The sequence below is a fragment of the Ruditapes philippinarum genome, unplaced genomic scaffold, assembly GCF_026571515.1.
Source record: "Ruditapes philippinarum isolate M1 unplaced genomic scaffold, ASM2657151v2 ctg343_1_1_1_1, whole genome shotgun sequence".
Lineage (NCBI taxonomy): Eukaryota > Metazoa > Mollusca > Bivalvia > Venerida > Veneridae > Ruditapes > Ruditapes philippinarum.
Window position 1 is genome coordinate 129,982 of NW_026861029.1, and position 26,395 is coordinate 156,376.

The 26,395-nt window shown below is 34.0% G+C and overlaps 1 protein-coding gene across 1 annotated transcript; it reads right to left on the bottom strand.

Moving 5' to 3' along the window:
- Positions 1–729: 729 nt before the first annotated feature.
- LOC132714298 (uncharacterized) lies at positions 730–26,339 on the bottom strand. The gene is made up of 12 exons (XM_060697135.1): positions 26,095–26,339; positions 20,852–20,970; positions 18,014–18,133; positions 14,877–14,963; positions 14,475–14,538; positions 11,735–11,797; positions 9,278–9,318; positions 7,149–7,235; positions 5,362–5,450; positions 4,962–5,031; positions 3,886–3,925; positions 730–2,935 (listed from the first exon to the last, which is right to left on the bottom strand). The coding sequence occupies exons 1-12, from the start codon at positions 26,291–26,293 to the stop codon at positions 2,898–2,900; spliced, it is 1,017 nt and encodes a 338-aa protein (XP_060553118.1). The 5' UTR covers positions 26,294–26,339; the 3' UTR covers positions 730–2,897.
- Positions 26,340–26,395: the final 56 nt, after the last annotated feature.

The window sequence follows — 26,395 nt, forward strand, 5'->3', positions numbered from 1 at the left end:
TCAAGTCCATAGCTTTCATATTTGAGGAGAAATGACCAGGACAAAATAAAGTAAGAAAATCAACAAAGGGCAATAACTCAAAAAATAAGAAATGCAGAGTATCAGTTCTTATGCACTGCACTTTTTCTTAATGAGATCTATCATCCTATGAAGTTTCAAGTCCATAACTTTTATACTTTCTGAGAAATGGCCTGGACAAAAATCAAGTATGAAAATTAACAAAGGGCCATAACTCAAAAATTAAGAAATGCAGAGTACCTGTTCTTGTGCACTGCACTTCTTCTTAATGAGACCTATCATCCTATGAAGTTTCAAGTCCATGGCTTTTATACATTAGGAGAAATGGCCCGGACAAAAATAAAGTATGAAAATAAGAATGAAAAATAAGAATTGCAGAGTACCGGTCAGTACTGCACTTCGGGTTATTGAAAGAAGCATGCATACCAAGTTTGAAGTCAATCAAACTTATAGTGACTGAGTTATGCTCCGGACAAGCTTTAGGGGACGCCGACGCCGACAACGACACAGACGCCGACAAAAGTAACCCCTATATGTCACCTTTTCAAGGCGACACGACGCCGACAACGACACAGACGCAGCCGCCGTCAAAAGTAACCCCTATATGTCACCTTTTCAAGGCGACACAAAAACGACCATTTTTCACAATATGCTCATGTGGTAAAGAGTTAAGCATAGTAAAGGTTAAAAAGAAAGTAGGTAAAAACAAAACAGTTTATATTAAATTTTATTTTCTCCATCAACAAATCATTCTCAATTTTTTTTAAACATTTTTTATGATTGTAACAGGTGGGTGTCTTTTATTTTTACATTATATTACACAGTAATGACAGTAAAATAAGAAAAAGAAACAGATGTGTTTGAAATACCCTCATTAAATTTTTATCATCTTTATAAAACAAGACAAAAATCACAATTTACTTGGAAAAAAATTCATGCGCACATTTGGCCATAACAAAAGTTCTAGTTATGACAGGGTTACAAATAACTTATTATCACTGACAAATGAATGAAATTGTTTTTATTATCATAATAAAATGTAACTGTAAATAGCTTACAAATATATCTTTCTAACTAAACAAAGGAATATCATAAAGAGTTTGTATATATTTAGAATCATATAATGATTATTATAGAGTTAATCATCCATGTAAATAAGAATGAGTGAACAAGGTTTTTACTTTTACACTAAACAATACAACTATTACTATATTTCAAAAAAATCTATAAAAAACACAACTAAATGCAAGACCATATATAAATGAGTCTGCCAAATAAGGTGACTGTTGAAATAATAATCACATTTAAACTAAGGCTCACGATAATTCCTTGAAGAATAAACTATAATTATTGCAAGACTTTTTGTTTTGGTTTGTAAACTTTGATCACTTTAGTGTAAAATTTTTAAGATTTGAAGACATGTTAAGAGTTACAAGTAAAACCGTGTCGTAACCAAATGAACTTTAACCTGTAGATCCCAACACTGTACAGGGTTGATGTACGCCATAAATATAGAACTAGGCCAGCCTATATATCTGTGCAGTGTTACCAGTTATTGTATCGTTAGATGTAGTTTAAAATACAAGTCAGAATAAGTTCAGTACAAAAATACAGCCACATAAAATTTAAATAGAAAATCATAGCATTATTGGACAATGTTAACTCCCTTAAGATGAAAAATTATGTAGTCATATTAGTACTTAACTACAAAGTTGACTAATTTCATAAAACAAAAATCACAAACTTTAACCTTATTAACATTAAGCAGTTGCTTCTCATTTAAGCAGACTGTAAACAAAGTGAGGTTTCATTATTTGGCAAGATTATCCCCAACACAAACCCCTCATTTTTTGAAAAGTGAAAAAGCATGGAAGACAAACAAAATTAAAGTAAAAAAATATGAAAGATTTTTGTTACCATGTCATCCTTCAACTAAATTGTCATTTATTTGAGCAATATAATAAAGTAAAACATCAAAAAAATTTCTTGCACCACATCTACATCTGTTAACTGATTATCATTTAACAACTAGGCCACACTTACAAAAATGTTTGCAACTTTCCATACAAAGACAATTTAGGTTGGTTCTGTATGTTCTATATCATAAAAATCTTTTTTTTCTATTGTAAGACAAATCTACTTACTTCAAAATATCAATATTAAAGTGACAGACAACAAAAATAAATACATTTCAATATAGCATTTTAATTTTTCAATGTATAACTATTATTATTTCATGTTTATATTTGTAAAATGTTATGATTTTATATGGTTCCTTTGTAACGGCAAATTTGTTTCAGACATTTTGCATAGGTACACAGTAAAGAAGAACCATACTTGTCACTTTTTGAGCAAAAAATCTTATTAAAAGGCCAGTTTTTTTAGCTGGCACAGTCTTAAGTTGCAAAACATACAAAGGCCCTAAGGAAAAATCATTTCAATTAATTCATAGAAAGCAAAAAGCAGGGAACACATTTTAAGCTTGAATTAAGTTCTGAAGCAAAGAATCAAATTCTGATTACATGTAACAACATGGTATGAAAATAAATTAAACATTCGTTTGTAATTTTCATGATTTCTATATTAACATGTAATGATTGAACTTGCATCATATATTGTAGATATGTACTATTATCAATAAGCTATCAATCTGTAACTCCTTTTATCTAAAAAAAATAAAATAAATAAATGTCAAGTGTTGATGTCCTCAACCAACAAGTATATAATATTGTTCACTATATTGATGTCCAGATAATCCCTTTGCTAGTGTACGGTGTATTACTACTATTCATTCACATGATATATATAAGTAAGGATTTTTTTTTTGTAAGTAGCTGCGTATAAGATCACAAAGTTGTTCATGTTATTGCTGACCCATCTCACAGGTTACTTGATTGAATATAGTGCCACTTGTCAACTGAAAACAACAAGAATAAACATTATATTAAAATTGTTATTTATGTGACTGTGTTAGGATAAAATAATACAAACAAAATGAACAAGACACCAGATCATAATGTTACAGCCATTGACAGATTTTCTGAAAATTGTTTTTTGTTGTTGTTTTTCTTGAGGAACAAAAAATTGTGAATATTATACATGGACCAATTATTCAATTTAAACAAATCAGTGAAAGGTATGTCAAAGCTATTTCTAGATTATACAACAATTATGCTAAAAATTTATATAGACAATTCAAAATACCAGATAAGGCACACCAATTTGCCTTAGATGTCTTCCAATTAGTACAAGGGAAATTACTCAATCATTGTAGAAAATATATATGTATGAGTTGTCTTAAACTAAATATTATATTGTGCAATATGATATTGTAAATTTGTACAAAACTCCAAAATAAAATCATAGACAAATTGCTATCTTAAAAGCTGCATGCCTCCAGATTCATGCTATTTTATGAAAATTCTAAAAATGCATTAAAATGTAAAATATTGGGAGTGAATAGGGAAAGTAATTAAATACGTTGCCACAGCACTTACGATCCATATAATTACCAAGATTTTGTCAAAATATGCAAAAGTAGCCCATACTGCATTAGTCATGCAGTAGAAATATGGTGATCAATACTATTTTGTTTGTTTGTTTGTTTCATTTTACGCCTTTTCCAAACAGTATTTCAGTCATATAGGCGGGTAGCTCAATACTAACCACACATAACATGTGAATTATTAATTAAATCTTGAATCTTTTTACTCTTCTTACAATTTTAGTACATTTTTCTCAAGTTTGATTTTCTTGAAATATTTTGGCTTATCTGGAGGCACTTACAAACTACATTGTATCCTTGCAATAGGTTAAATTAAAAATGATAATTGATAGATAGATAATAAGACAAATGTATTAACTTACCATCTTCAGGTAATTCAGCAGGGGCAGATACAGCAGGTTCCTTTAAAACAGAAAACAACATATTAATTAACCAGTCATAGACTGCAGCAATGCATCTCTTTAAATATCAACATCAAAACTAATTTATCTATACCACAAGTTTAGACCTTAAACACACCTGTATTTATATGCTTCTCACCAGAAGCTCTCAATTATTTTAGTATTTTGACATCAAAATAACATTACTTTGATTTGTAGGTAAGATTTTTAAATCTTCAATGAAAATGAACAAATTCCCATCAATTTGTAATAAACTGCTTAATAAATCGTGTCTATATAAAGAAAATCTACTCATCATGACCAGATTTTTATATAAGATACATGAGCTGCGTCATGACAAAACCAACATAGTGCGTTTTCAACCAGCATGGATCCAGACCAGCCTGTGCATCTGCGCAGTCTGATCAGGATCCATGCTGTTCGCTTATAAACTCTATAACAAGTAGAGAAACTGATAGCGAACAGCATGGATCCTGATCAGACTGCCCGGATGGGCAGGCTGGTCTGGATCCATGCTGGGCGCAAATGCACTATGTTGGTTTTGTCATGACGCGGCTCATATGTGTCCAACAGATGCCTGATTTGTCAAACTACAGACAGATTGACAGCAAGATGGACACACAGGAGCAATTCTGTATCCCTTTAGTGGGGGTATGAAAATGTAGGAACTCTTCCTAGCTTTTTTTTATTTGACAGGACTGGAAATATTCATATTAGGATTCATGCACCACTTAATTTAGATCTGGGCAATAAACAAATGTGCAAAATTACTGATCAATAGCTGAATCTGTTTTTCCTGAATCATTTATTTTAATTGTGAAATATAACCCAAAAATAAAATGCTTTTAACACAATTCCAGCTGAAATAGCCAGAAATTATGATTTTCAATAATTTTTTGTTATATTTCTTTATAATCTACTGTATATTTCATCATTTTAAGTGCCCCAGTGGATCTATGGAAGAAATTCAAAATATTGATTTTTGACAGAGTTCTTCATAATAAAATGTATTACTTTTGATGAACATTCTAAATTACCTTATCTATGATGGCTTTGGTATCTGCTTGTTCTATTCTATATGGGCTGCTGGCAACTGACAAATTCTTACTGAAATTTATACAGCATATACAATGATTACATATTTAAATTTTAACTTTATTATCTTGCTTCCTACCTTTGTCTTATGTTTATTATTTAACATAACAAGTAACTTTCATAATTCATTTAAATATAGGTCTTATAAGTAACATATAAGTGTGACGTCATTAATAATATCTAATTGAAATCCCTTAAATTTTAAATGGACTGTTCCAAATTTAAAACTTGGCAAATCCATTATACAAATTCAGTATTTTAAGGGTTAAAAAAAAAAACAATAATATTAGTATTAGCATAAATGTAACACCATAAATATCACATCAATGTAACACAACATACCATTGCAGTGTTCCTCTAGTAGCTTGTTGATCACTGACAAGTCTCTGCCATTGTTGATGAGTTTCATCAATAACACGTAAAGCAAATGCCTGTAAAATATTTAACATTAACTTATTGAGAAAATAAAACTTTATCATCATTTAATACTGATCTCTACTCTTATCTGAGAAACATACTACCCATCTGTGAATTATCTGAGAAACATACTACCTACCTGTGCATCATCTGAGAAACATACTACCCATCTGTGAATTATCTGAGAAACATACTACCAATCTGTGCATTATCTGAGAAACATACTACCAATCTGTGCATTATCTGAGAAACATACTTCCCATCTGTGCATTATCTGAGAAACATACTACCCATCTGTGCATTATCTGAGAAACATACTACCAATCTGTGAATTATATGAGAAACATACTACCCATCTGTGCATTATCTGAGAAACATACTACCAATCTGTGCATTATCTGAGAAACATACTACCAATCTGTGCATTATCTGAGAAACATACTACCAATCTGTGCATTATCTGAGAAACATACTACCAATCTGTGTTTTATCTGAGAAACATACTACCCATCTGTGAATTATCTGAGAAACATACTACCAATCTGTGCATTATATCCATCTGTGCATTATCTGAGATACATACTACCAATCTGTGCATTATCTGAGAAACATACTACCAATCTGTGCATTATCTGAGAAACATACTACCAATCTGTGCATTATCTGAGAAACATACTACCAATCTGTGCATTATTTCAGAAACATACTACCTATCTGTGCATTATTTCAGAAACATACTACCTATCTGTGCATTATTTCAGAAACATACTACCCATCTGTGAATTATTTCAGAAACATACTACCTATCTGTGCATTATTCTAGAAACATACTACTCAGCTGCCACTATTTCAAAAACAAACTAGAGCTATTACTGAAGGTGATTAATACCCCCACCAGCAACTTTGACTATTAAAAGAAATTGAACTCAACTTAAATTAAGTATCAACTGTGTATAAAGAATTATTTCAATTAATTGCAATACAAACCAGGGTCTTCATTTAAGCTTGATATACACCAAGTTTGATTACAATATCTCATTTCTTACTCTATTGTTCGGAAACAATTTTTCTATTTTTAGTAACAGTGATCTTAACCTTGACCCAAGGGGGTCCAAATGCAATCCCAACCAGGGTCTTCATATAAGCTTGCTATACACAAAGTTTGATTACAAAATCTTATTCCTAACATTAGTTATTGTCCAGAAATCATTCTTCTATTTTTAGTTATGGTGACCTTGACCCCAGGGAATTCAATTGCAATACCAACTGGGGGTCTTCATATAAGCTTGCTATTCACCAAGTTTGATTACAATATCTCATTCCTATTTCTAGTTATTGTCTGGAAACCATTTTTCTATTTTTAGTAAAGGTGACCTTGACCCTAGTGGGTACAAATGCAATACCAACTGGGGGTCTTCATATAAGCTTGCTATACACCAAGTTTGATTACAATATCTCATTCCTAACTCTAGTTTTTGTCTGGAAACCATTTTTCTATTTTTAGTAAAGGTGACCTTGACAACAGTACGTCCATAACAATACCGACCAGGGTCTTCATATAAGCTTACTATACACCAAGTTTGATTACAGTACCTCATTCCAAACTTAAATTATCGTTCTGATACCATAATGTGGACCGACCGACAAGCTGCCTCCTATATACCCCCTAAATTTGTTTGTGGGGGGTATAATAAATGATTGCACTGACTCACCTTCTCCTTGGCTTCTCCTTTGTAAGCAAACTGGTTGGCAGGTTTACCATCTGGAATCTTGTAAACAGTGAACCATTCTCGTGTTGCCTATCAGAAGAAATGGTATGATAAATGCACAGACACACATGACATAATATCTTGTTTTGTAACAAATAAAATGTGAGAAAAAAAAATCAATAGCATTTCATATTCTTAAAGTTTAGTTTTAGCAGGATTGAAATTTACCAATCATGAATCTTTACAAAAAAAAACTAGACCTATCAATGAAGGTGATATATACCTCCATCAGCAACTTTGACTTTTTGAAAAAACAAGAGCTGTCGGTAGGACAGCATGCTCGACTATTCTAAGTGCTTGATAGTTAAAGAGCCTTGATAATGTTAAATTTTTTAAGTTCACAAAAGGGCTAATTTTTTTTTATAAATTCATGTTATAGGCCTTAGAGAGAGTCTAATTATACAGTATTGGCTTGACTATTCGGAAGGTAATGTCACAAGGGTGTTTTATTGAGTATAATAATACTAATTACCTATGAATACATAAATTTGACAGACAAGGTACAAAGGCTTGTTATAAAGATGTTTTATCAAGTAAATCACTGCTTTATTATTATGAATGCATAAAATTGTCCCAAAGAAGGCACAAACCCTTCAGTAGTTATTGAGATAACAGCTTACAAACAAAACTTTACCATGAATTTCTAAGTTGAAAAAGGGGAGAAAAATCAGCCTAAATGCAAGATAGAATTATGGATCTTTGTCAGTGACCTACAATTATGACCCTAAATGCATATGTGAAGTTTTAAATAAATATCTTTAATAGTTATTGGGATATGTAAAACTTGCATGTAAACATTAACCAAGAGACTAAGTAGAAAAGGGGATATGAATCAGCCTTAATGCAAGATAGAGTTATGGAACTTGGTCAGTGACATACAATTATGACCCTCAAATTATGACCCTAAGTGCATGTGTAAAGTTTCAAGTAAATATCTTTGAAGACCTTTAACCTTTAACCAAATTTACTAAGTTTCAAAGGGGCAAATAATTCTGCAAATATTGCAGGCAGAGTTATGCAACTTTGCAAACTGATGTACATTGTTACTACAAAAAAGTATTTTAAATTTCAATTGAATATCTCAAGCAATAATTGAGATATTTGACTTTACAAAAAAACTTTAACCAAAATTTCTAAGTTCCAAAGGGGCCATAATTCTGTCAATATTGTAGGCAGAGTTATCCAACTTGTCAATCTGATGTACCTTGTTACTATAAATAAGTATTGTAAGTTTAAATTGAATATCTCAAGCAATAATTGAGATATTTGACTTTACAAAAAACTTTAACCAAAATTTCTAAGTTAAAAAGGGGCATAATTCTGTCAATATTGTAGGCAGAGTTAACCAACTTGTCAATCTGATGTACCTTGTTACTATAAATAAGTATTGTAAGTTTCAATTGAATATCTCAAGCAATAATTGAGATATTTGACTTTACAAAAAACTTTAACCAAAATTTCTAAGTTAAAAAGGGGCATAATTCTGTCAATATTGTAGGCAGAGTTATCAAACTTGTCAATCTGATGTACCTTGTTACTATAAATAAGTATTGTAAGTTTCAATTGAATATCTCAAGTAATAATTGAGATATTTGACTTTACAAAAAACTTTAACCAACGCAGACGCGGACGCTGACGCCGACGCCGGGGCGACTACAATAGCTCTCATATTCTTCGAATAGTCGAGCTAAAAAGTAGTCTGACACAACCTATAGTAATAAAGTATCAACTGTGTACAAAGAATTATTTCAATAATTTGTAATCCCAACAAGGATCTTTATACAAACTTGCTTTACACCAAGTTTGATTACAATATCTCATTCCTAACTCTAGTTATTGTCCGGAAACCATTTTTCTATTCTTAGTAATGGCGACCTTGACCTTGACAAGAAAAGTAGACACTTTAGAGAAAAATCCTGAAAAATCTCGAGGGTGACTTTTTTTAGTTTACAAAAATCGTTCAATTTTTATTCAACCTTGTTTTGTTAATTCATACCAGGCAAAAGTTCATTTCCATTTTTAATGTGACAGACTATAGTTACATTTTACAAGTAATTAAACAATCAGCATACCTGAATAAAACCTGGCATGTGTGTATCTATATCAGCTACATCTGTAATGATACATCATTTATTATAGCATGTGAAGTAACAAGTTCATAACTAGTATTTACAACATTTATATAACAAGATATGTTTGTAAAACATGTATGCCCCCTATCAGCAGCCAATTAGTCATGTGATAAGGTTATTATGACTTCTGACCCAGTGATCAAACAATTAATAAGGGTTATCAAGTATCTACTGGTCATGACCTTAACCTTTGACCCCTTGACCCAAAACTCAATAGGGGTCATCTGCTGGCCACAACCAATCATCATACAAAGTTTGAAGTTCCTAGGCCTAAGCGTTTTTAGTTAATTGATCGGAAACCGTTTTAACATACAAGGTCAATGTGACCTTGACCTTTGACCCCTTGACCCCAAAATCAATAGGTCATCTGCTGGTCATGACCAATCACCATACCATGTTTGAAGTTCCTAGGCATAAGGGTTCTTAAGTTATTGATTTGAAAGCATTTTTACCTACAAGGTCAACGTGACCTTGCCCTTTGACCCCTTAACTCCAATATCAATAGGGGTCATCTACTGGTCATGACCAATAATCATACCAAGTTTGAAGTTCCTAGGCCTAAGGGTTCTTTAGTTATTGATCAGAAACCGTTTTTACCTAAGAGGTCAATGTGACCTTGACCTTTGACCCCTTGACCCCAAAGTCAATAGGGGTCATCTACTGATCATGACCAATCACCATATCTAGTTTGAAGTCCCTAGGCCTAAGGGTTCTTTCGTTATTGATCGGAAACCGTTTTTTCCTACAAGGTCAATGTGACCTTGACCTTTGACCCCTTAACCCCAAAATAAATAGGGGTCATCTGCTGGTCATGACCAATCACCATACCAAGTTTGAAGTTCCTAGGCATAAGGGTTCTTTAGTTATTGATCGTAAACCGTTTTTACCTACAAAGTCAATGTGACCTTGACCTTTGACCCCTTAACCCCAAAATCAATAGGGGTCATCTGCTGGTCATGACCAATCACCATACCACGTTTGAAGTTCCTAGGCCTAAGGGTTCTTTCGTTATTGATCGGAAATCGTTTTTACCTACAAGGTCAATGTGACCTTGACATTTGACCCATTAACCCCAAAATCAATAGGGGTTATCTGCTGGTCATGCCAATCACCATACCAAGTTTGAAGTTCCTAGGCCTAAGGGTTCTTTTGTTATTGATCAGAAACCGTTTTTACCCAAGAGGTCAATGTGACCTTGACCTTTGACCCCTTGACCCTAAAATCAATAGGGGTCATCTACTGATCATGACCAATCACCATACCAAGTTTGAAGTTCCTAGGCCTTAAAGTTCTTTAGTTATTGATCGGAAACCATTATTGCTTACAAGGTCAATGTGACCTTGACCTTTGACCCCTTGACCCAAAATCAATAGGGGTCATCTACTGATCATGACCAATCACCATACCAAGTTTGAAGTTCCTAAGCCTTAAAGTTTTTTAGTTATTGATCGGAAACCGTTTTTGCTTACAAGGTCAATGTGACCTTGACCTTTGACCCCTTGACCCCAAAATCAATAGGGATCATCTACTGATCATGACCAATCACCATATCAAGTTTGAAGTTCCTAGGCCTAAGGTTCTTTAGTTATTGATCGGAAACCGTTTTTGCTTACAAGGTCAATGTGACCTTGACCTTTGACCCCTTGACCCCAAAATCAATAGGGGTCATCTACTGGTCATGACCAATCACCATACCAAGTTTGAAGTTCCTAGGCCTAAGGGTTCTTTAGTTATCACTCGGAAACCATTTGGTCTACGGACCGACGGACCGACGGACCGACGGACCGACAAGTGCAAAGCAATATACCCCCTTTTCTTCGAAATGGGGGCATAATAATGAAAGAATATTTTACTATCAAAACAAAATAAGTACATTGGCATCACCCTGCTAAACCCTTAGCCTGCTGGCAGCAACAGGTTCTACCTATACCAGTTGCCATAAAGCCAGTGCCGACCAAGACCAGCCAGAACTTCTGTGCCGCTTCATCACAGTCTGTATTGTTCGATATTTACTCAGTTTAAAATTTGAAAAAAAAGTGTGAACAAGTTTTTTTAAAATGTTTAGCATGGTAAGGGCAAACATCTTTGAATCTGATGTTGTGATATTTTGAGGTGTTTCTACACATAACTTTAACTGTTTCCATTGAAATACAAAGGAACTTAAATTGATATAGATTATACTGATATAATCGAAAGGATTGTCTCCCTTACTTAAAATACTACTTATCTTATAACCAGTCTGATATGTCATAGAACAATTCTTTAAAAATCAACTTATACTTGCAAGATATTTCTGAAAAAGAATTTTAATTAAAAAATAAATCAAAATCACCCTAAAACAAATCATTTACAGTGAGTTACCATAAATATGACTTTCAACATATAATAATCACCTACCATTTAATTGTGGCGCTAACGGGTCATTAACATCTATACATAGAACTTTCCAATCTGTTTCTCCTGTAATACATAAAGTATCATAGCATAAAGAAACACATATATTGTTATATCTACAGGCACACACATATTGCTATATTGAGATATATAAAGTATTTTTAAGCAATAACAAGTTAGTTGTTGAAATAAATCTATTCTTGTTAGATTAAGTTACACAAGCCAATGAAAGTCCTACTTAAGTAACTTAACATTCCCTGCATCATTGTAAGGGTATTGCTCCCGCCACTCATGAAATATTTATTTTCATACCACTTGATGAAAATATATTCTGTATTTATAGAAAAAACTTGAATATCTTCTATATCTTGAGATACATAATGTTTTTCTTTAAGCAACAAGAATTTGTAACAGAGTTACCAACGTCCCCCGCCCCGGGAGTTTTATATGAAGCATAAAATTATGCTATTTCAAAAGATTGAGGTATGGATCTCAGGACATTCAGTCCAAAATTATGATCAATGCTAGATCTGCAAATGTAACAATAAATTTGTTAAAAAAATAAAATGAAACACGGAATTTAAAAATCTATCATGTTAAGCTTTGACCTCTAAGTGTGAACTTGACCTTGGAGGTAGGGGAGCAGGTGTGTGCATGACATAACGTTTTATTATTATGACTATTTGTGCCATGTTATTTTCAAATCCTTGAACTATGAAGAAGTTCTAGATTCAACACAAATATACCCTATAACAGACTATGTTAATTTTTGACCTCTAAGTGTGACCTTGACCTTGGAGGTAGGGATGCAGGTTGTTGTGCATGACACATCCTCTTATTATAGTGACTTTTGTGCGAAGTATTTTCACAATCCTTTGATCTATGAAAAAATTATAGACCTGACACAAAATATACCCTGTAACAGACTATGTAAGTATCTGACCTCCAAGTGTGACTTGACCTTGGAGGTAGGTGATCGGTTTTTGCGCATGACACATCATCTGATTATTGTTAACAATTATGGCAAGTATTTACAAAAGTCCTTCATAGATAAGAAATTATGGACTGGACACGACATATACCCTCAAATAGACAATGTTGACCTTGAATGAACAAGTACGACCTTGACCCTGAAGGTACGGGTCTGGTTGTTGGGCATGACACATCGTCTTATTATAACAAACATTAGTGCCAAGTTATCTCTAATTCTTTTGATAAATGACAAAGTTATGGACCGGACACGAAATATACCCTGTAACAGACTATGTTAATATTTGACCTCCAAGTGTGACCTTGACTTTGAAGGTAGGCAACTGGTTTTTGCGCATGACACATCGTCTGATTATTATGAACAATTATGGCAAGTATTAACAAAAACCCTTCATAGATAAGAAAGTTATGGACCGGACACGAAATATACCCTGTAACAGACTATGTTAATATTTGACCTCCAAGTGTGACCTTGACCTTGAAGGTAGGCAACTGTTTTTTTTACGCATGACATTGTCTGATTATTATGAACAATTATGGCAAGTATTTACAAAAACCCTTCATAGATAAGAAAGTTATGGACCGGACACGAAATATACCCTGTAACAGACTATGTTAATATTTGACCTCCAAGTGTGACCTTGACCTTGAAGGTAGGCAACTGTTTTTTGCGCATGACACATCGTCTGATTATTATGAACAATTATGCAAGTATTTACAAAAACCCTTCATAGATAAGAAAGTTATGGACCGGACACGAAATATACCCTGTATCAGACTATGTTAATATTTGACCTCCAAGTGTGACCTTGACCTTGAAGGTAGGTGACTGGTTTTTTGCGCATGACACATCGTCTGATTATTGTGAACAATTATGGCAAGTATTTACAAAATCCCTTCATAGATAAGAAAGTTATGGACCGGACACGACATATACCCTCAAATAGGCAATTTTGACCTTGAATGAGCAAGTGTGACCTTGACCCTGGAGGTAGGGGTCTGGTTGTTGCACATGACACATCGTCTTATTATAATAAACATTTGTGCCAAGTTATTTCAAATTCCTTTCATAAATGACAAAGTTATGGACCGGACACAAAAGTGTGACGGACGGACGGACGGACAGACGGACGGAGCCTATTTCTATATCCCCCTTTTTTCTTCGAAAAGGCGGGGGACAATAACAAGTTAGTTGTTGGGAAAAAAATCTATTCTTGTTAGATGTAAGTTACATGTACAATGATACAAGCCAATGAAAGTCCTATTCAACATTCTCTGCATAATTTAATTTTTTAAGAAAGATTTCAAGGAGAAACATAACTATTATTTTCTACAAGAAAAACACCCAAGAACAAAGATATTTAATGTGACTAATGAAAATCATGATCTCTGTGGCAGGAAGTTTAAGAGACTGTGGTTAGATCACTTATCCTTCCCCATTGTTTTGATATGGATTTTTAATGTAAGGAAGCTATCCACTAATAGGAAGTTGGTGGTTCTATTAAGCTGTGAATGCATGGCTGAATTATTGCTTTGACAGACATCTTGGGGTGTTATTTTGTTTTCATGTGAAAAGCTTAAAAGCACTTTATGAATTTAACAGTGTAGGCCTGTGGCTTATAACCCAAAACAAGTAACAAATGAGAATCATACATTTATAATACTCTATTGACAATATTTTGCCTGAATACAAATTAAACAAACTGTTTAGCTAGTCTGTTTAGGCTACAACATATATGTATATGTAAGTTACCTTCATCAACAAGGCACATAACTCCTAAAATCTTTACTTGTATTATGCTTCCTCTTTTATGTACCTGTAGATGAAAATACATGTATTGTTCATTTCAATATCACAAATCAAGATAAATATCAATATAGCATATGAAATGACTATACGCTGAATAATTTACTACAAAATAAATAATTTAAAATTGTTTTTAAAATAAACTTGAATTTAATTATATCAGTAAAACTATGCTGTGTGCTTCCTGTTGTAAATTCCAATATAAAATAATTTATCATTTCTTAAGAATCTGAATATAGTAAAGTAAAATTTACACTATATGTCTATAAATCTAACAGATTAACATTGGACTTCACAATAAAAAACATAAAAAGTAAAACTTGTAAACACTGCTCCAGACTAACTCACTTGTTGTCCAATTTCACAGACATCTAAAGGGTCATTATCTCCCTTTGTACCTGTTGATGGTTCTTCATGATCTACGTCCTCCCATGTCTAAAAATAGAATAATTATAAAACATTAATCCAATATGTATTTAAGTGAATTAGCACATTAATCAACAATCTGTCAGAGGCCCATGTGACTGGCTGGTTAAGGACTCTTTTAAATGCCTATGTGACTGATTAAGGTCTCTAGTTTGGCCTACGCGACTGATTGGTTAAAGGGTCTGCCTGGGACCTATGTGACTGACTGGTCAAGGTCTGTGTCTGAGGTCTATGTGACTGGCTCAGTTGCCTATATGTGACTGACTGGTTAAGGTCTCTATTTTGGGCCTATGTGACTGATTGGTTAAAGGGTCTGTCTGGGACCTATGTGACTGACTGGTCAAGGTCTGTGTCAGGGGTCTATGTGACTGACTGGTCAAAGTCTGTGTCAGGGGTCTATGTGACTGACTGGTCAAGGTCTGTGTCAGGGGTCTATGTGACTGACTGGTCAAGGTCTGTGTCGGGGGTCTATGTGACCGACTGGTCAAGGTCTGTGTCAGGGGTCTATGTGACCGACTTGTCAAGGTCTGTGTCAGGGGTCTATGTGACCGACGGGTCAAGGTCTGTGTCAGGGGTCTATGTGACTGACTGGTCAATGTTTGTGTCAGGGGTCTATGTGACCGACTGGTCAAGGTCTGTGTCAGGGGTCTATGTGACAGACTGGTCAAGGTCTGTGTCAGGGGGTCTATGTGACAGACTGGTCAAGGTCTGTGTCAGGGGGTCTATGTGACTGACTGGTCAATGTTTGTGTCAGGGGTCTATGTGACTGACTGGTCAAGGTCTGTGTCAGGGGTCTATGTGACAGACTGGTCAAGGTCTGTGTCAGGGGTCTATGTGACTGACTGGTTCAAGGTCTGTGTCAGGGGTCTATGTGACAGACTGGTCAAGGTCTGTGTCAGGGGTCTATGTGACTGACTGGTCAAGGTCTGTGTCAGAGGTCTATGTGACAGACTGGTCAAGGCCTGTGTCAGGGGTCTATGTGACTGACTGGTCAAGGCCTGTGTCAGGGGTCTATGTGACAGACTGGTTAAGGCCTGTGTCAGGGGTCTATGTGACTGACTGGTCAAGGCCTGTGTCAGGGGTCTATGTGACCGACTGGTCAATGTTTGTGTCAGGGGTCTATGTGACTGACTGGTCAAATGTTGTGTCAGGGGTCTATGTGACTGACTGGTCAAGGCCTGTGTCAGGGGTCTATGTGACTGACTGGTCAAGGTCTGTGTCAGGGTCTATGTGACTGACTGGTCAATGTCTGTGTCAGGGGTCTATGTGACTGACTGGTCAAGGTCTGTGTCAGGTACCTATGTGACAGACTGGTCAAGGTCTGTGTCAGGGGTCTATGTGACAGACTGGTCAATGTTTGTGTCAGGGGTCTATGTGACAGACTGGTCAAGGTCTGTGTCAGGGGTCTATGTGACAGACTTGTCAAGGTCTGTGTCAGGGGTCTATGTGACTGACTGGTCAAGGTCTGTGTCAGGGGTCTATGTGACCGACTGGTCAATGTTTGTGTCAGGGGGTCTATGTGACTGACTGGTCAATGTTTGTGTCAGGGGTCTATGTGACTGACTGGTCAAGGCCTGTGTCAGGGGTCTATGTGACTGACTGGTCAATGTCTGTGTCAGGGGTCTATGTGACTGACTGGTCAAGGTCTGTGTCAGGTACCTATGTGACAGACTGGTCAAGGTCTGTGTCAGGGGTCTATGTGACAGACTGGTCAATGTTTGTGTCAGGGGTCTATGTGACAGACTGGTCAAGGTCTGTGTCAGGGGTCTATGTGACAGACTGGTCAAGGTCTGTGTCAGGGGTCTATGTGACAGACTGGTCAAGGTCTGTGTCAGGGGTCTATGTGACAGACTGGTCAAGGTCTGTGTCAGGGGTCTATGTGACAGACTGGTCAAGGTCTGTGTCAGGGGTCTATGTGACTGACTGGTCAATGTTTGTGTCAGGGGTCTATGTGACTGACTGGTCAATGTTTGTGTCAGGGGTCTATGTGACAGACTGGTCAAGGTTTGTGTCAGGGGTCTATGTGACTGACTGGTCAATGTTTGTGTCAGGGTCTATGTGATAGACTGGTCAAGGTCTGTGTCAGGGGTCTATGTGACTGACTGGTCAAGGTCTGTGTCAGGGGTCAATGTGACTGACTGGTCAATGTTTGTGTCAGGGGTCTATGTGACAGACTGGTCAAGGTCTGTGTCAGGGGTCTATGTGACAGACTGGTCAAGGTCTGTGTCAGGGGTCTATGTGACTGACTGGTCAAGGTCTGTGTCAGGGGTCTATGTGACTGACTGGTCAAGGTCCGTGTCAGGGGTCTATGTGACCGACTGGTTAAGGTCTGTGTCAGGGGGTCTATGTGACTGACTGGTTAAGGTATCTGGCTTTGAAACATCCACCAGAGGTAAGTTTGAAACCCATCAGTAACAATGAAATACATAAATCATGTTATCAAGCTATTCAGCTAGATTATTAAATGCTGGTGGTTTTTACTTGGATGCCTGCTTATGACTGAAATAATGCAAGGACAGCCACTTAAAGTACGCATTCTACTTGCAAAGCTGGAAAGATGCTGTATGACCCTTTACCATGTCAGTGTGAATTAAAAGTCAACCAAATAAACACAGAAAATTATATTATATAAAGATATGCAGCAATGAACACCATATTCAACTTCCATCTGCTGTTTGTGCTGTTTCTGCTGTTTTGCTAAAACATCATTCCACTGACATAATGATATGGATGCTCAAGTTATTTGCTCCTAAATTGTCACAGTGTGCATGGCCTGTGCCCAAGGATATACAGACATTCATGGTACATATAATGATCATCTATCTGAGCATGACTTAAAAAACTTTACCCTGGTGATAAAAATATATATATCTCTAGTATGGGTACAGATCCTACACACCTATGAAACCATCCTTTATAAACATTTATATTTCACATACATGCAACATGAAGTTCCATCTAGGCTTATATTTCTATTTATATGTTTTTACAAATATAAATTTGAAACAGTTTTCAATATTTACTATAATCAAGTATAGATTTAAGTTCTATAATCTCACCTGAGGAAGGGCTCCATAGTTCCAGATGTAACCATGGTGAGGAAAGCAGTTCTTTACAAATCTAACCTTGTCTTTCTTTACATCTTGTTTTATAGGGTTTAATTCATCATCTTTACTGATCTATAATATCAACAATAAATACATATATGACAAAATTGTAAAACTATCTCAAAAACTCAAAACTGTGAGTCTTCAAAATATTCATTGAGATACAAACAAAAACATACCAATAATGAAATGTTTGCAGAAGTGTTAATGCTCTATATGCAAGAGTAAAGTCATGTATACTTGCTACAAGGGCCTCTCCATTTCATAGTCTTTTCAAATTTTATTATTTTAATACAGAAATATTTTAACTATGAAATGGACAACAGTTACAAATTCAAAGCTTGACAAGTTTTAATTTATAAAATTTAGCAAAGATTTAAACCTAAGAATGTTTATGGAAATAATGGCCAATTAAAGTATGCTCTTGTCTTTTTTTAGCCACTTTTGATCAAATTTCGGCTGTTACTCTACCTGACTGACTTCCTGGACAACTTGCCAGTAATAATGACAAATTTCACCACAGGTGACAGACTACTATAATCCCACATGATATCTAAACCAGTGGTGAGAGATAAATGACCATTAGACTCAAATGTCTGAGATAAATTGCAAAAAAAAACAAAAAAACGCTTCGCCCGAGGAATGAACCAGGAATCTCTCTTGATTACAAATACTCTAGAATGCAATGAGCTATGTGGTCAAATGCGTATATTTGAAATTAGTCTAAATGCCATTAGTCTTAAGCAAGGCAAGGCTAACTGTCAGTGATCAACTTAAATTGGGAAAGTAAGTTGTGATTAAACATATGCAGTGTTTTTTTTCTCTACTTTGGGAATGGTGCCAATACCAGACTGATTGGGAAAAAATGCGTTATTTTGACTCAAATTGGGAATTTTTATTAAGCATCTTTTCAGCTACAAATAAGATTAGTCATAATGAATAAAGACAGTTAACAGCTTCCACTGTCCAGGTAGAACTATTGAGTGGTGATTTATATAAACATGTTTGATTTTAAATGATTTAAGAGAAATCTCATGGCCTTATGGAAATTTTGAACAGTCATTTTGGGAATTTTCACATTTGAAATTGGGAATTTTCATGTCTTTTTTCCATTGGGAACAATACCTTTTTCGGGTAGTAGTTATCTAAAGAAAACAAGAGGGCCATGATGGCCCTGAGGTCGCTCACCTGTATATAGGCCCCCCCAACCCCCAAACGTTGCAGGGCCAATTTAACCCAAGGGCTTTTATTTGCACAAACTTGGTAAGACACCCATAAGAAGATGTTTCATGCTAAACATCTAAGCTCTAGCTCATTGGGCTTTTTAAAAGAAGATTTTTTTTAAGTTTTTTACTATACACATATAGTTAAAAAACAATGACACCCCTGGGGCCGGGCCAGTTTTGACCCCAGGGCTTTTATATTGAACAAACTTTGTAGACACTTACTGGAAGATGTTTCATGCTTAATATCTAAACTCTAGCTATTTGGGTTTTTTCAAAGAAGATTTTAAGTTTTTGCTATACACATATAAAGAAAATCAATGACCCCCGGGGCGGGGCCAATTTTGACCCCAGGTCTTTTATTTGAACAAACTTTGTAGACACTCACTAAAAGATGTTTCATGCTTAATATCTTAACTCTAGCTATTTGGTTTTTTTCAAAGAAGATTTTTTAAGTTTTTGCTATACACATATAAGGAAAATCAATGACCCCCTGGGCGGTGCCAATTTTGACCCCACGGCTTTTATTTGAACAAACTTTGTAGACACCTATTAGAACATGTTTGATGCTAAATATCTTAGCCATAGCTCTTTGAGTTCTTTAAAAGAAGATTTTTTAAGTTTTTACTATATGCATATAGGGAAAATCAATGAACCCCCGGGCGGGGCCAATTTTGACCCCAGGGCTTTTATTTGAACAAACTTGGTAGACACTTATTAGAACATGTTTCATGCTAAATATCTTAGCTCTAACTCTTTTGGTTCTTTAAAAGAAGATTTTTTAAGTTTTTACTATATGCATATAGGGAAAATCAATGACCCCCCGGGGCAGGGCCAATTTTGACCCCAGGGCTTTTATTTGAACAAACTTGGTAGACACCCATTAGAACATGTTTAATGCTCAATATCTTAGCCAAAGCTCTTTGAGTGCTTTAAAAGAAGATTTTTTAAGTTTTTACTATATGCATATAGGGAAAATCAATGACCCCCAGGGTGGGGCCAATTTTTGACCCAGGGCTTTTATTTGAACAAACTTGGTAGACATCCATAAGAACATGTTTCATGCTAAATATCTTAGCTCTAGCTCTTTTGGTTCTTTGAAAGAAGATTTTTTAAGTTTTACTATATGCATATAGGGAAAAATCAATGACCCCCGGGGCGGGGCCAATTTTGACCCCAGGGCTTTTATTTGAACAAACTTGGTAGACACTCACTAGAAGATGTTTCATGCCAAATATCTAAGCTCTAGCTCTTATGGTTTTTTAAAAGAAGATATTTAAAGTTTTTTCTTTTGGTTGCCATGGCAACCAGAGTTCTGCATGGAATTAAATTCTTTGAACAATTTTTAAAGGTGACCACCAAAGGAACATTCCTGTGAAGTTTGGATGAAATTGGCTTAGTGGTTTATGAGGAGATGTCATTTAAAGTAAAAGTTTACGGACGGACGACAGACGGACGGACGCCGGACGAAAAGCGATCACAAAAGCTCACCCTGTCACTTTGTGACAGGTGAGCTAAAAAACACTGATATGCATCACAATACCAACAAATTTATATGTTGTTTTACCTCCATTTTATGATTGGTCCATCTGGGGATTTCAACAACCATATTACAAATTTTATTTTCAGCATCGGCATACAATGGAATGTCATGGAATGCAGAGATTGGCTGACCTTCTGCATTGGCTGAAAAGATAAATGAAAACATTTTGAAAACTTTTTTGTAGACATAAAATCTAAGAAAATGTAACTGTAATATGAATGCATTCTTTTATAAGTATACACTGTAAGTCACAGTAAGTGTTATTTCAAAATGCGTTGTTACTATATGGAAAGGCATTATGTAGAATTTCACATGAAACTAAAAACATATATCTTGTACAAAAAGTAGATTCATGTAAATATATTACTTTCTCATTTGTGTTTATTCTGTGCACAATGTAACTAAATAATTTAAAATATGTTAACATTGCCCAAAAATGATAGAAATCTGTCTGCTAGACATTTTTGTGAAGATACTAGACTTACATTATGTTTATTAGTTGTTAATTAGCTCTGGCCATTACAAAAACAAAATGAACATATGTCCGATCACATTGCAGACATTTTTTATATATAGACCAGACCAGACAATGATAATGTTATAATGACCGGAGTTCACATCATACTACATGCTGATGAGATAATACACAAGGTCATACAAATATCATACAACTAAATTAGTGTCTATTGTCTTGGATACAAGAAAGATAAAAGAAAATACTACTTATATTGAACAGTCATTTCTAAATGACATTATTAATGATTAAAGAAGTAACACTACTGTTGCACTTGTAACAAAATGATTTTCAAAACTAGGCCTTTTTGCCAGAATGTATTTAGTGTAACCATGTTCATGGAAAATGCCCAAACACGGCTTCCTACATTTCAACTAATAAGTAGCTTTTTTGGGGACGAATCATATGTTATTTAAAAGCCTACATAATCACAACAGAAACAGTTTCATTTTCTAAAAATTACTGTAATGTATTCCCGGAAAACAGTTTCATTTTCTAAAACATTACTGTAATGTATTCCCTCTTTTGGCTAAATTACACTAAAGATAACTCTGATTTCAACCTTTTTAACATTGTTAATATGATGCAATATACATCACTTTTCATTAATTCAAACACTTATTTGATATGAAATTTGCACCAAAACAAAAAAACTTTTAAAGGTTTTCCTGAACAAACTAGTGTACAAAGTAATTTAAAATTTATTTATCTTTACACAGCTTTTCTTCTATTTCAATTTATCTCAAAAACTTTAAACCAAAATTTAAAATTATAACAAAAAATTTGTTAAATCAAAATATGGGGGAAAAAGAAAATGCTATACAAGCTTTGGCTTTACTCGTAAAAAGATAATGGGGGCAATGACAAAATGTTGATTATTTTTAAAAAATAAATATTTTTTTCTTTAAAACCCTTTTCCCCACTGTCCTCCTTTTTAGATTATAGAAATGTGCAGCTTGACCTGGCTTTATATTGATGGTCGCTCAATTATTGAAATCCCTTAACTTTGAATGGACTGTTCCAAGTTCAAACCAGAGCAATTCCATTACACAAATTCACCATTACACAAATACAGCAGGTTTTGGGTTAACATCATGAAAGCTTTTAGATAATATAATATAAGCGTGATAATGATTCCCTATGCCACCAGAATTGATCCATACCGACTTGCATGATCATCTAGTGTTGACATGTCCTTATAAATACTTTTTGCCACTTAACTATAACCTGCTGACACCAAAAGTGATCAGCCTTTGTAAACACTTAACAGTATAGAACCAGGACAGCGTGCACATATGTGCAGTCTGTCTAGCTCTTTATTAGTATTTAAGTATCAATATATGTGTAATATGATGTTTTATTAATAGTAAAATCTAGGTTTATTGTTAAGTTTAGTTTAGCAAAATTTGATTCAGATTCTGATCAGTTATTTTTTTAGTTCATTGTTATTTACATAATACGAATCAAGTTTTACTTTCTTTAACATCTTTGTTTAATTTTTGATCGCATTATTATTGTGATTTATATGTCATTTAACATGACTCTTTATAGGAAATAAAAATGATTCTATTCTAATCTATTTTATTGTTGGTAGGCCAACTTGATATCATTAAATTGATAATGGACAGTTTTAACAAGAACTGTCGGAGGACAGTATTGGCTCGACTATTCAAAATGTTGTCACTAGGGTGATTTATTGAGTATAATAATGCTAGTTACCTATGAATACATAAAATTGACTGAAAAGGTACACAGGCTTGTTATAAAGATGTTTTATCAAGTAAATCACTGCTTTATTATTATGAATGCATAAAAATGTCCCCAAAAAGGCACAAACTCTTCAGTAGTTATGGAGATAACAGCTTACAAGCAAAACTTTACTATGAATTTTTAAGTTGAAAAAGGGGAGAAAAATCAGCCTAAATGCAAGATAGAATTATGGATCTGGGTCAGTGACATACAATTATGATTCTAAATGCATATGTGAAGTTTTAAATAAATATCTTTAATAGTTATTGAGATATGTAATACTTGCATGTAAACATTAACCAATAAACTAAGTAGAAAAGGGGAGATGAATCAGCCTAAATGCGAGTAGAGTTATGGAACTTGGTCAGTGACATACAATTATGACTCTCCAATTATGACCCTAAGCACATGTGTAAAGTTTCAAGTAAATATCTTTGAAGAACTTTAACCTTTAACCAAAATTTCTTAGAGTTTCAAACGGGCAAATAATTCTGCAAATATTGCAGTCAGAGTTATGCAATTTTGCAAACTGATGTACATTGTTACTATAAAAAAGTATTGTAAATTTCAATTGAATATCTCAAGCAATAATTGAGATATTTGACTTTACAAAAAAAAACATTAACCAAATTTCTAAGTTATAAAGGGGCATAATTCTGTAAATATTATAGGCAGAGTTATTCAACTTGTCAATATGATGAGCATCGTTACTATAAATAAGTATTGTAAGTTTCAATTGAATATCTCAAGCAATAATTGAGATATTTGAATCTACAAAAACTTTAACCAAAATTTCTAAGTTAAAAAGGGGCATAATTCTGTAAATATTGTAGGCAGAGTTATCAAACTTGTCAATCTGATGTATATTGTTACTATAAATAAGTATTGTAAGTTTCAATTGAATATCTCAAGCAATAATTGAGATAGTTGAATTTACAAAAAATTTTAACCAAAATTTCTAAGTTAAAACAAATTAGATTGTAATGCACAAAAGAGACATTCCTATCTTTGCATTAAGTTTTAACACATGATGTCTTCATTATATTGTCTAGTAGTAGTGAATGCCTGAAGGGCACAATTTAAATATAAATAAATGATAATGTAACATCAATTAATTTTCTGTCAATTTTAAACTGATTTGTTAAGTTAGATAAAGAATGTCATGTTTTGCTATTAATTAAAGTGCATAAAGCTATGTACCTGCTGCAAAAATTATTGGTTGAATTATAAAAAGAATAACTCCAAAATGCTCGTATGAAAGAAATATGGCAGTATCTTGCCTTAAAAGAGAATGGGGCATGCAATGAATAAAATAGCTGCAAAATATTTTGTTCTGAACATTTTATTCTGTTATAATGTAAATATTCATGTGCATGTGTAAAATAACAGAGACATTTTATGTCACAATTATTTCAAGAATTGATCATGAAAAATGGAAATTATGGAAAAAAAATGTAATTTTACTTTTTATAAATCTTATACAATATTTCATAAGATACAGCTTATAAGATATTTTACCTTTATACCATTAATAAATTTCATGTTATAAATGATGTTTAAAAATAGATACAACTAGTGGAATGAGAAACACATAAATTGTCATACCATTGCTAATGTTTGGCAAATTTTGAGTACCAGTAGTTCCAGTATTTTTTAAGTATAGCAGATGATCTGCAAGTTTCATCAATAAAACAAAAATCCATAAGAATTCTTAAGATATTACAATTTAATAACAATTTAATTAAGACTCATTGTTGAATAGAAGTCTTGATATTATCTTATTTATTCACTTGCCACTTAAATCATGCTATGAACTAAGCTAAATTAAATAAATTAATTGCTTATGTGATATGAATATACTGTTAAATGCATATCACTTTATCAGAGTCTAAAATTTTATTGTATCATGTATTTCTGGAAATTTAATATAGAATAAATGTGCAATTTTAATATAGATGCACTATATGTGAATGCCAAGATAAGAATTTCAATTTTTTCTCCACGGGCAATTATTTTGTGAGTGACTCTCTTAGAGCTGTCATTGATTCAGTGCAAAGCATATCAACGATATATCGATAATATCCTATACTCACTTGTCTTTCATTCACTTTCATACCTGTTTCAATGATTTCAGTCAAAAACATGTTCTGTACAGTGTCTTGTCCACTGCATGATTTTTTCAACACAATATTTTTTGTCACCATTGCTATGAAATAATTCCACTATATAACAAAAGCATAACATTACTATTAGATATAAATACATGTAACTGTTTCTGCATATATTTTGGGTGAATTGTATAATTTCTAGACATTTAATTTATAAGTCAAAAGTATAGATTTTTTAAAATGTGTATCGATTATTGATTGACAAAAAAATATCAACGATACATCGATATTGTCGATATCGATGACAGCTCTAGACTCTCTAGAATTCTAGAATTAGAAATTTAGTAGCAAATGTGAATATATACAGGGTTTGAATTTCTACACTCATTATTCATGAACTTTTTTTGCAAAACATTCATACATCACGCACTATGGTCTATTTCATTCTATATGAGTGTGTATTATCAAATATTATAGAATTGATGATTTTGGCAGCATCTGTTTTTTTCTTTGAAAATTAACTTGCAAAAGCTGAAAACTCTGCTACATTATTTTTCGATCATTTACCACAATATATCTTTAGTGAAATAATTTTATTTTAATGGCCATGATTTACACAACTTTAGAATGATTACTTTTAGTACAATTCTTATAGTCAAATGGTGCAAATCGTCACAAACCTGTTTGGTACGAATCAAAATGGAGCGGGTACGAATCGGAATGGGGCGAAACGTTACATTTCGCAAGGTGATTAAAATTAAATTTAGCATTGACATAATAATTTGAGACAAATAACATTTATATGCTACCTACTACACATAAAAAGCTTAACAAATAATGTAAAAAGTTCAATAAATTCAAATAATTAACTGTAAACAAACAGAATGCGAACTCACTGATAAACACTTTGTAGGTGGCCGTGTTAAGTTGACCTCGTTCAATCGTGTTGTACGCCATGATTCTAGATGACAAATGAAGAGATCGTGACCCAATTGGACGGACAGGATATTTTTGGACCTTGTGGCAAACCTCAGCTCTTACGTGGACACCTGACAACCGATACAACACCCGTACAAATCCCTTCCCACGTTGCATTTACTTTCCAATCGACCGGTACACAGGCTGCGCGCGCAGAAAATATTATTGTTTCCGCTAGTAGTAAAAATATCAATTTTAACTTTTTTTTTGTCAAATTGC

Bases quoted from the DNA above. Each gene is read 5' to 3' on its own strand.
- LOC132714298 (XM_060697135.1), bottom strand. From the start codon at position 26,293: ATGCAACGTGGGAAGGGATTTGTACGGGTGTTGTATCGGTTGTCAGGT. The intron at 14,964-18,013 runs GTGAGATTATAG...TTCTATTTTTAG, and splicing joins ACTATGGAGCCCTTCCTCAG to ACATGGGAGGACGTAGATCA. The intron at 5,032-5,361 runs GTATGTTGTGTT...TATAAATTTCAG, and splicing joins ACTAGAGGAACACTGCAATG to TAAGAATTTGTCAGTTGCCA.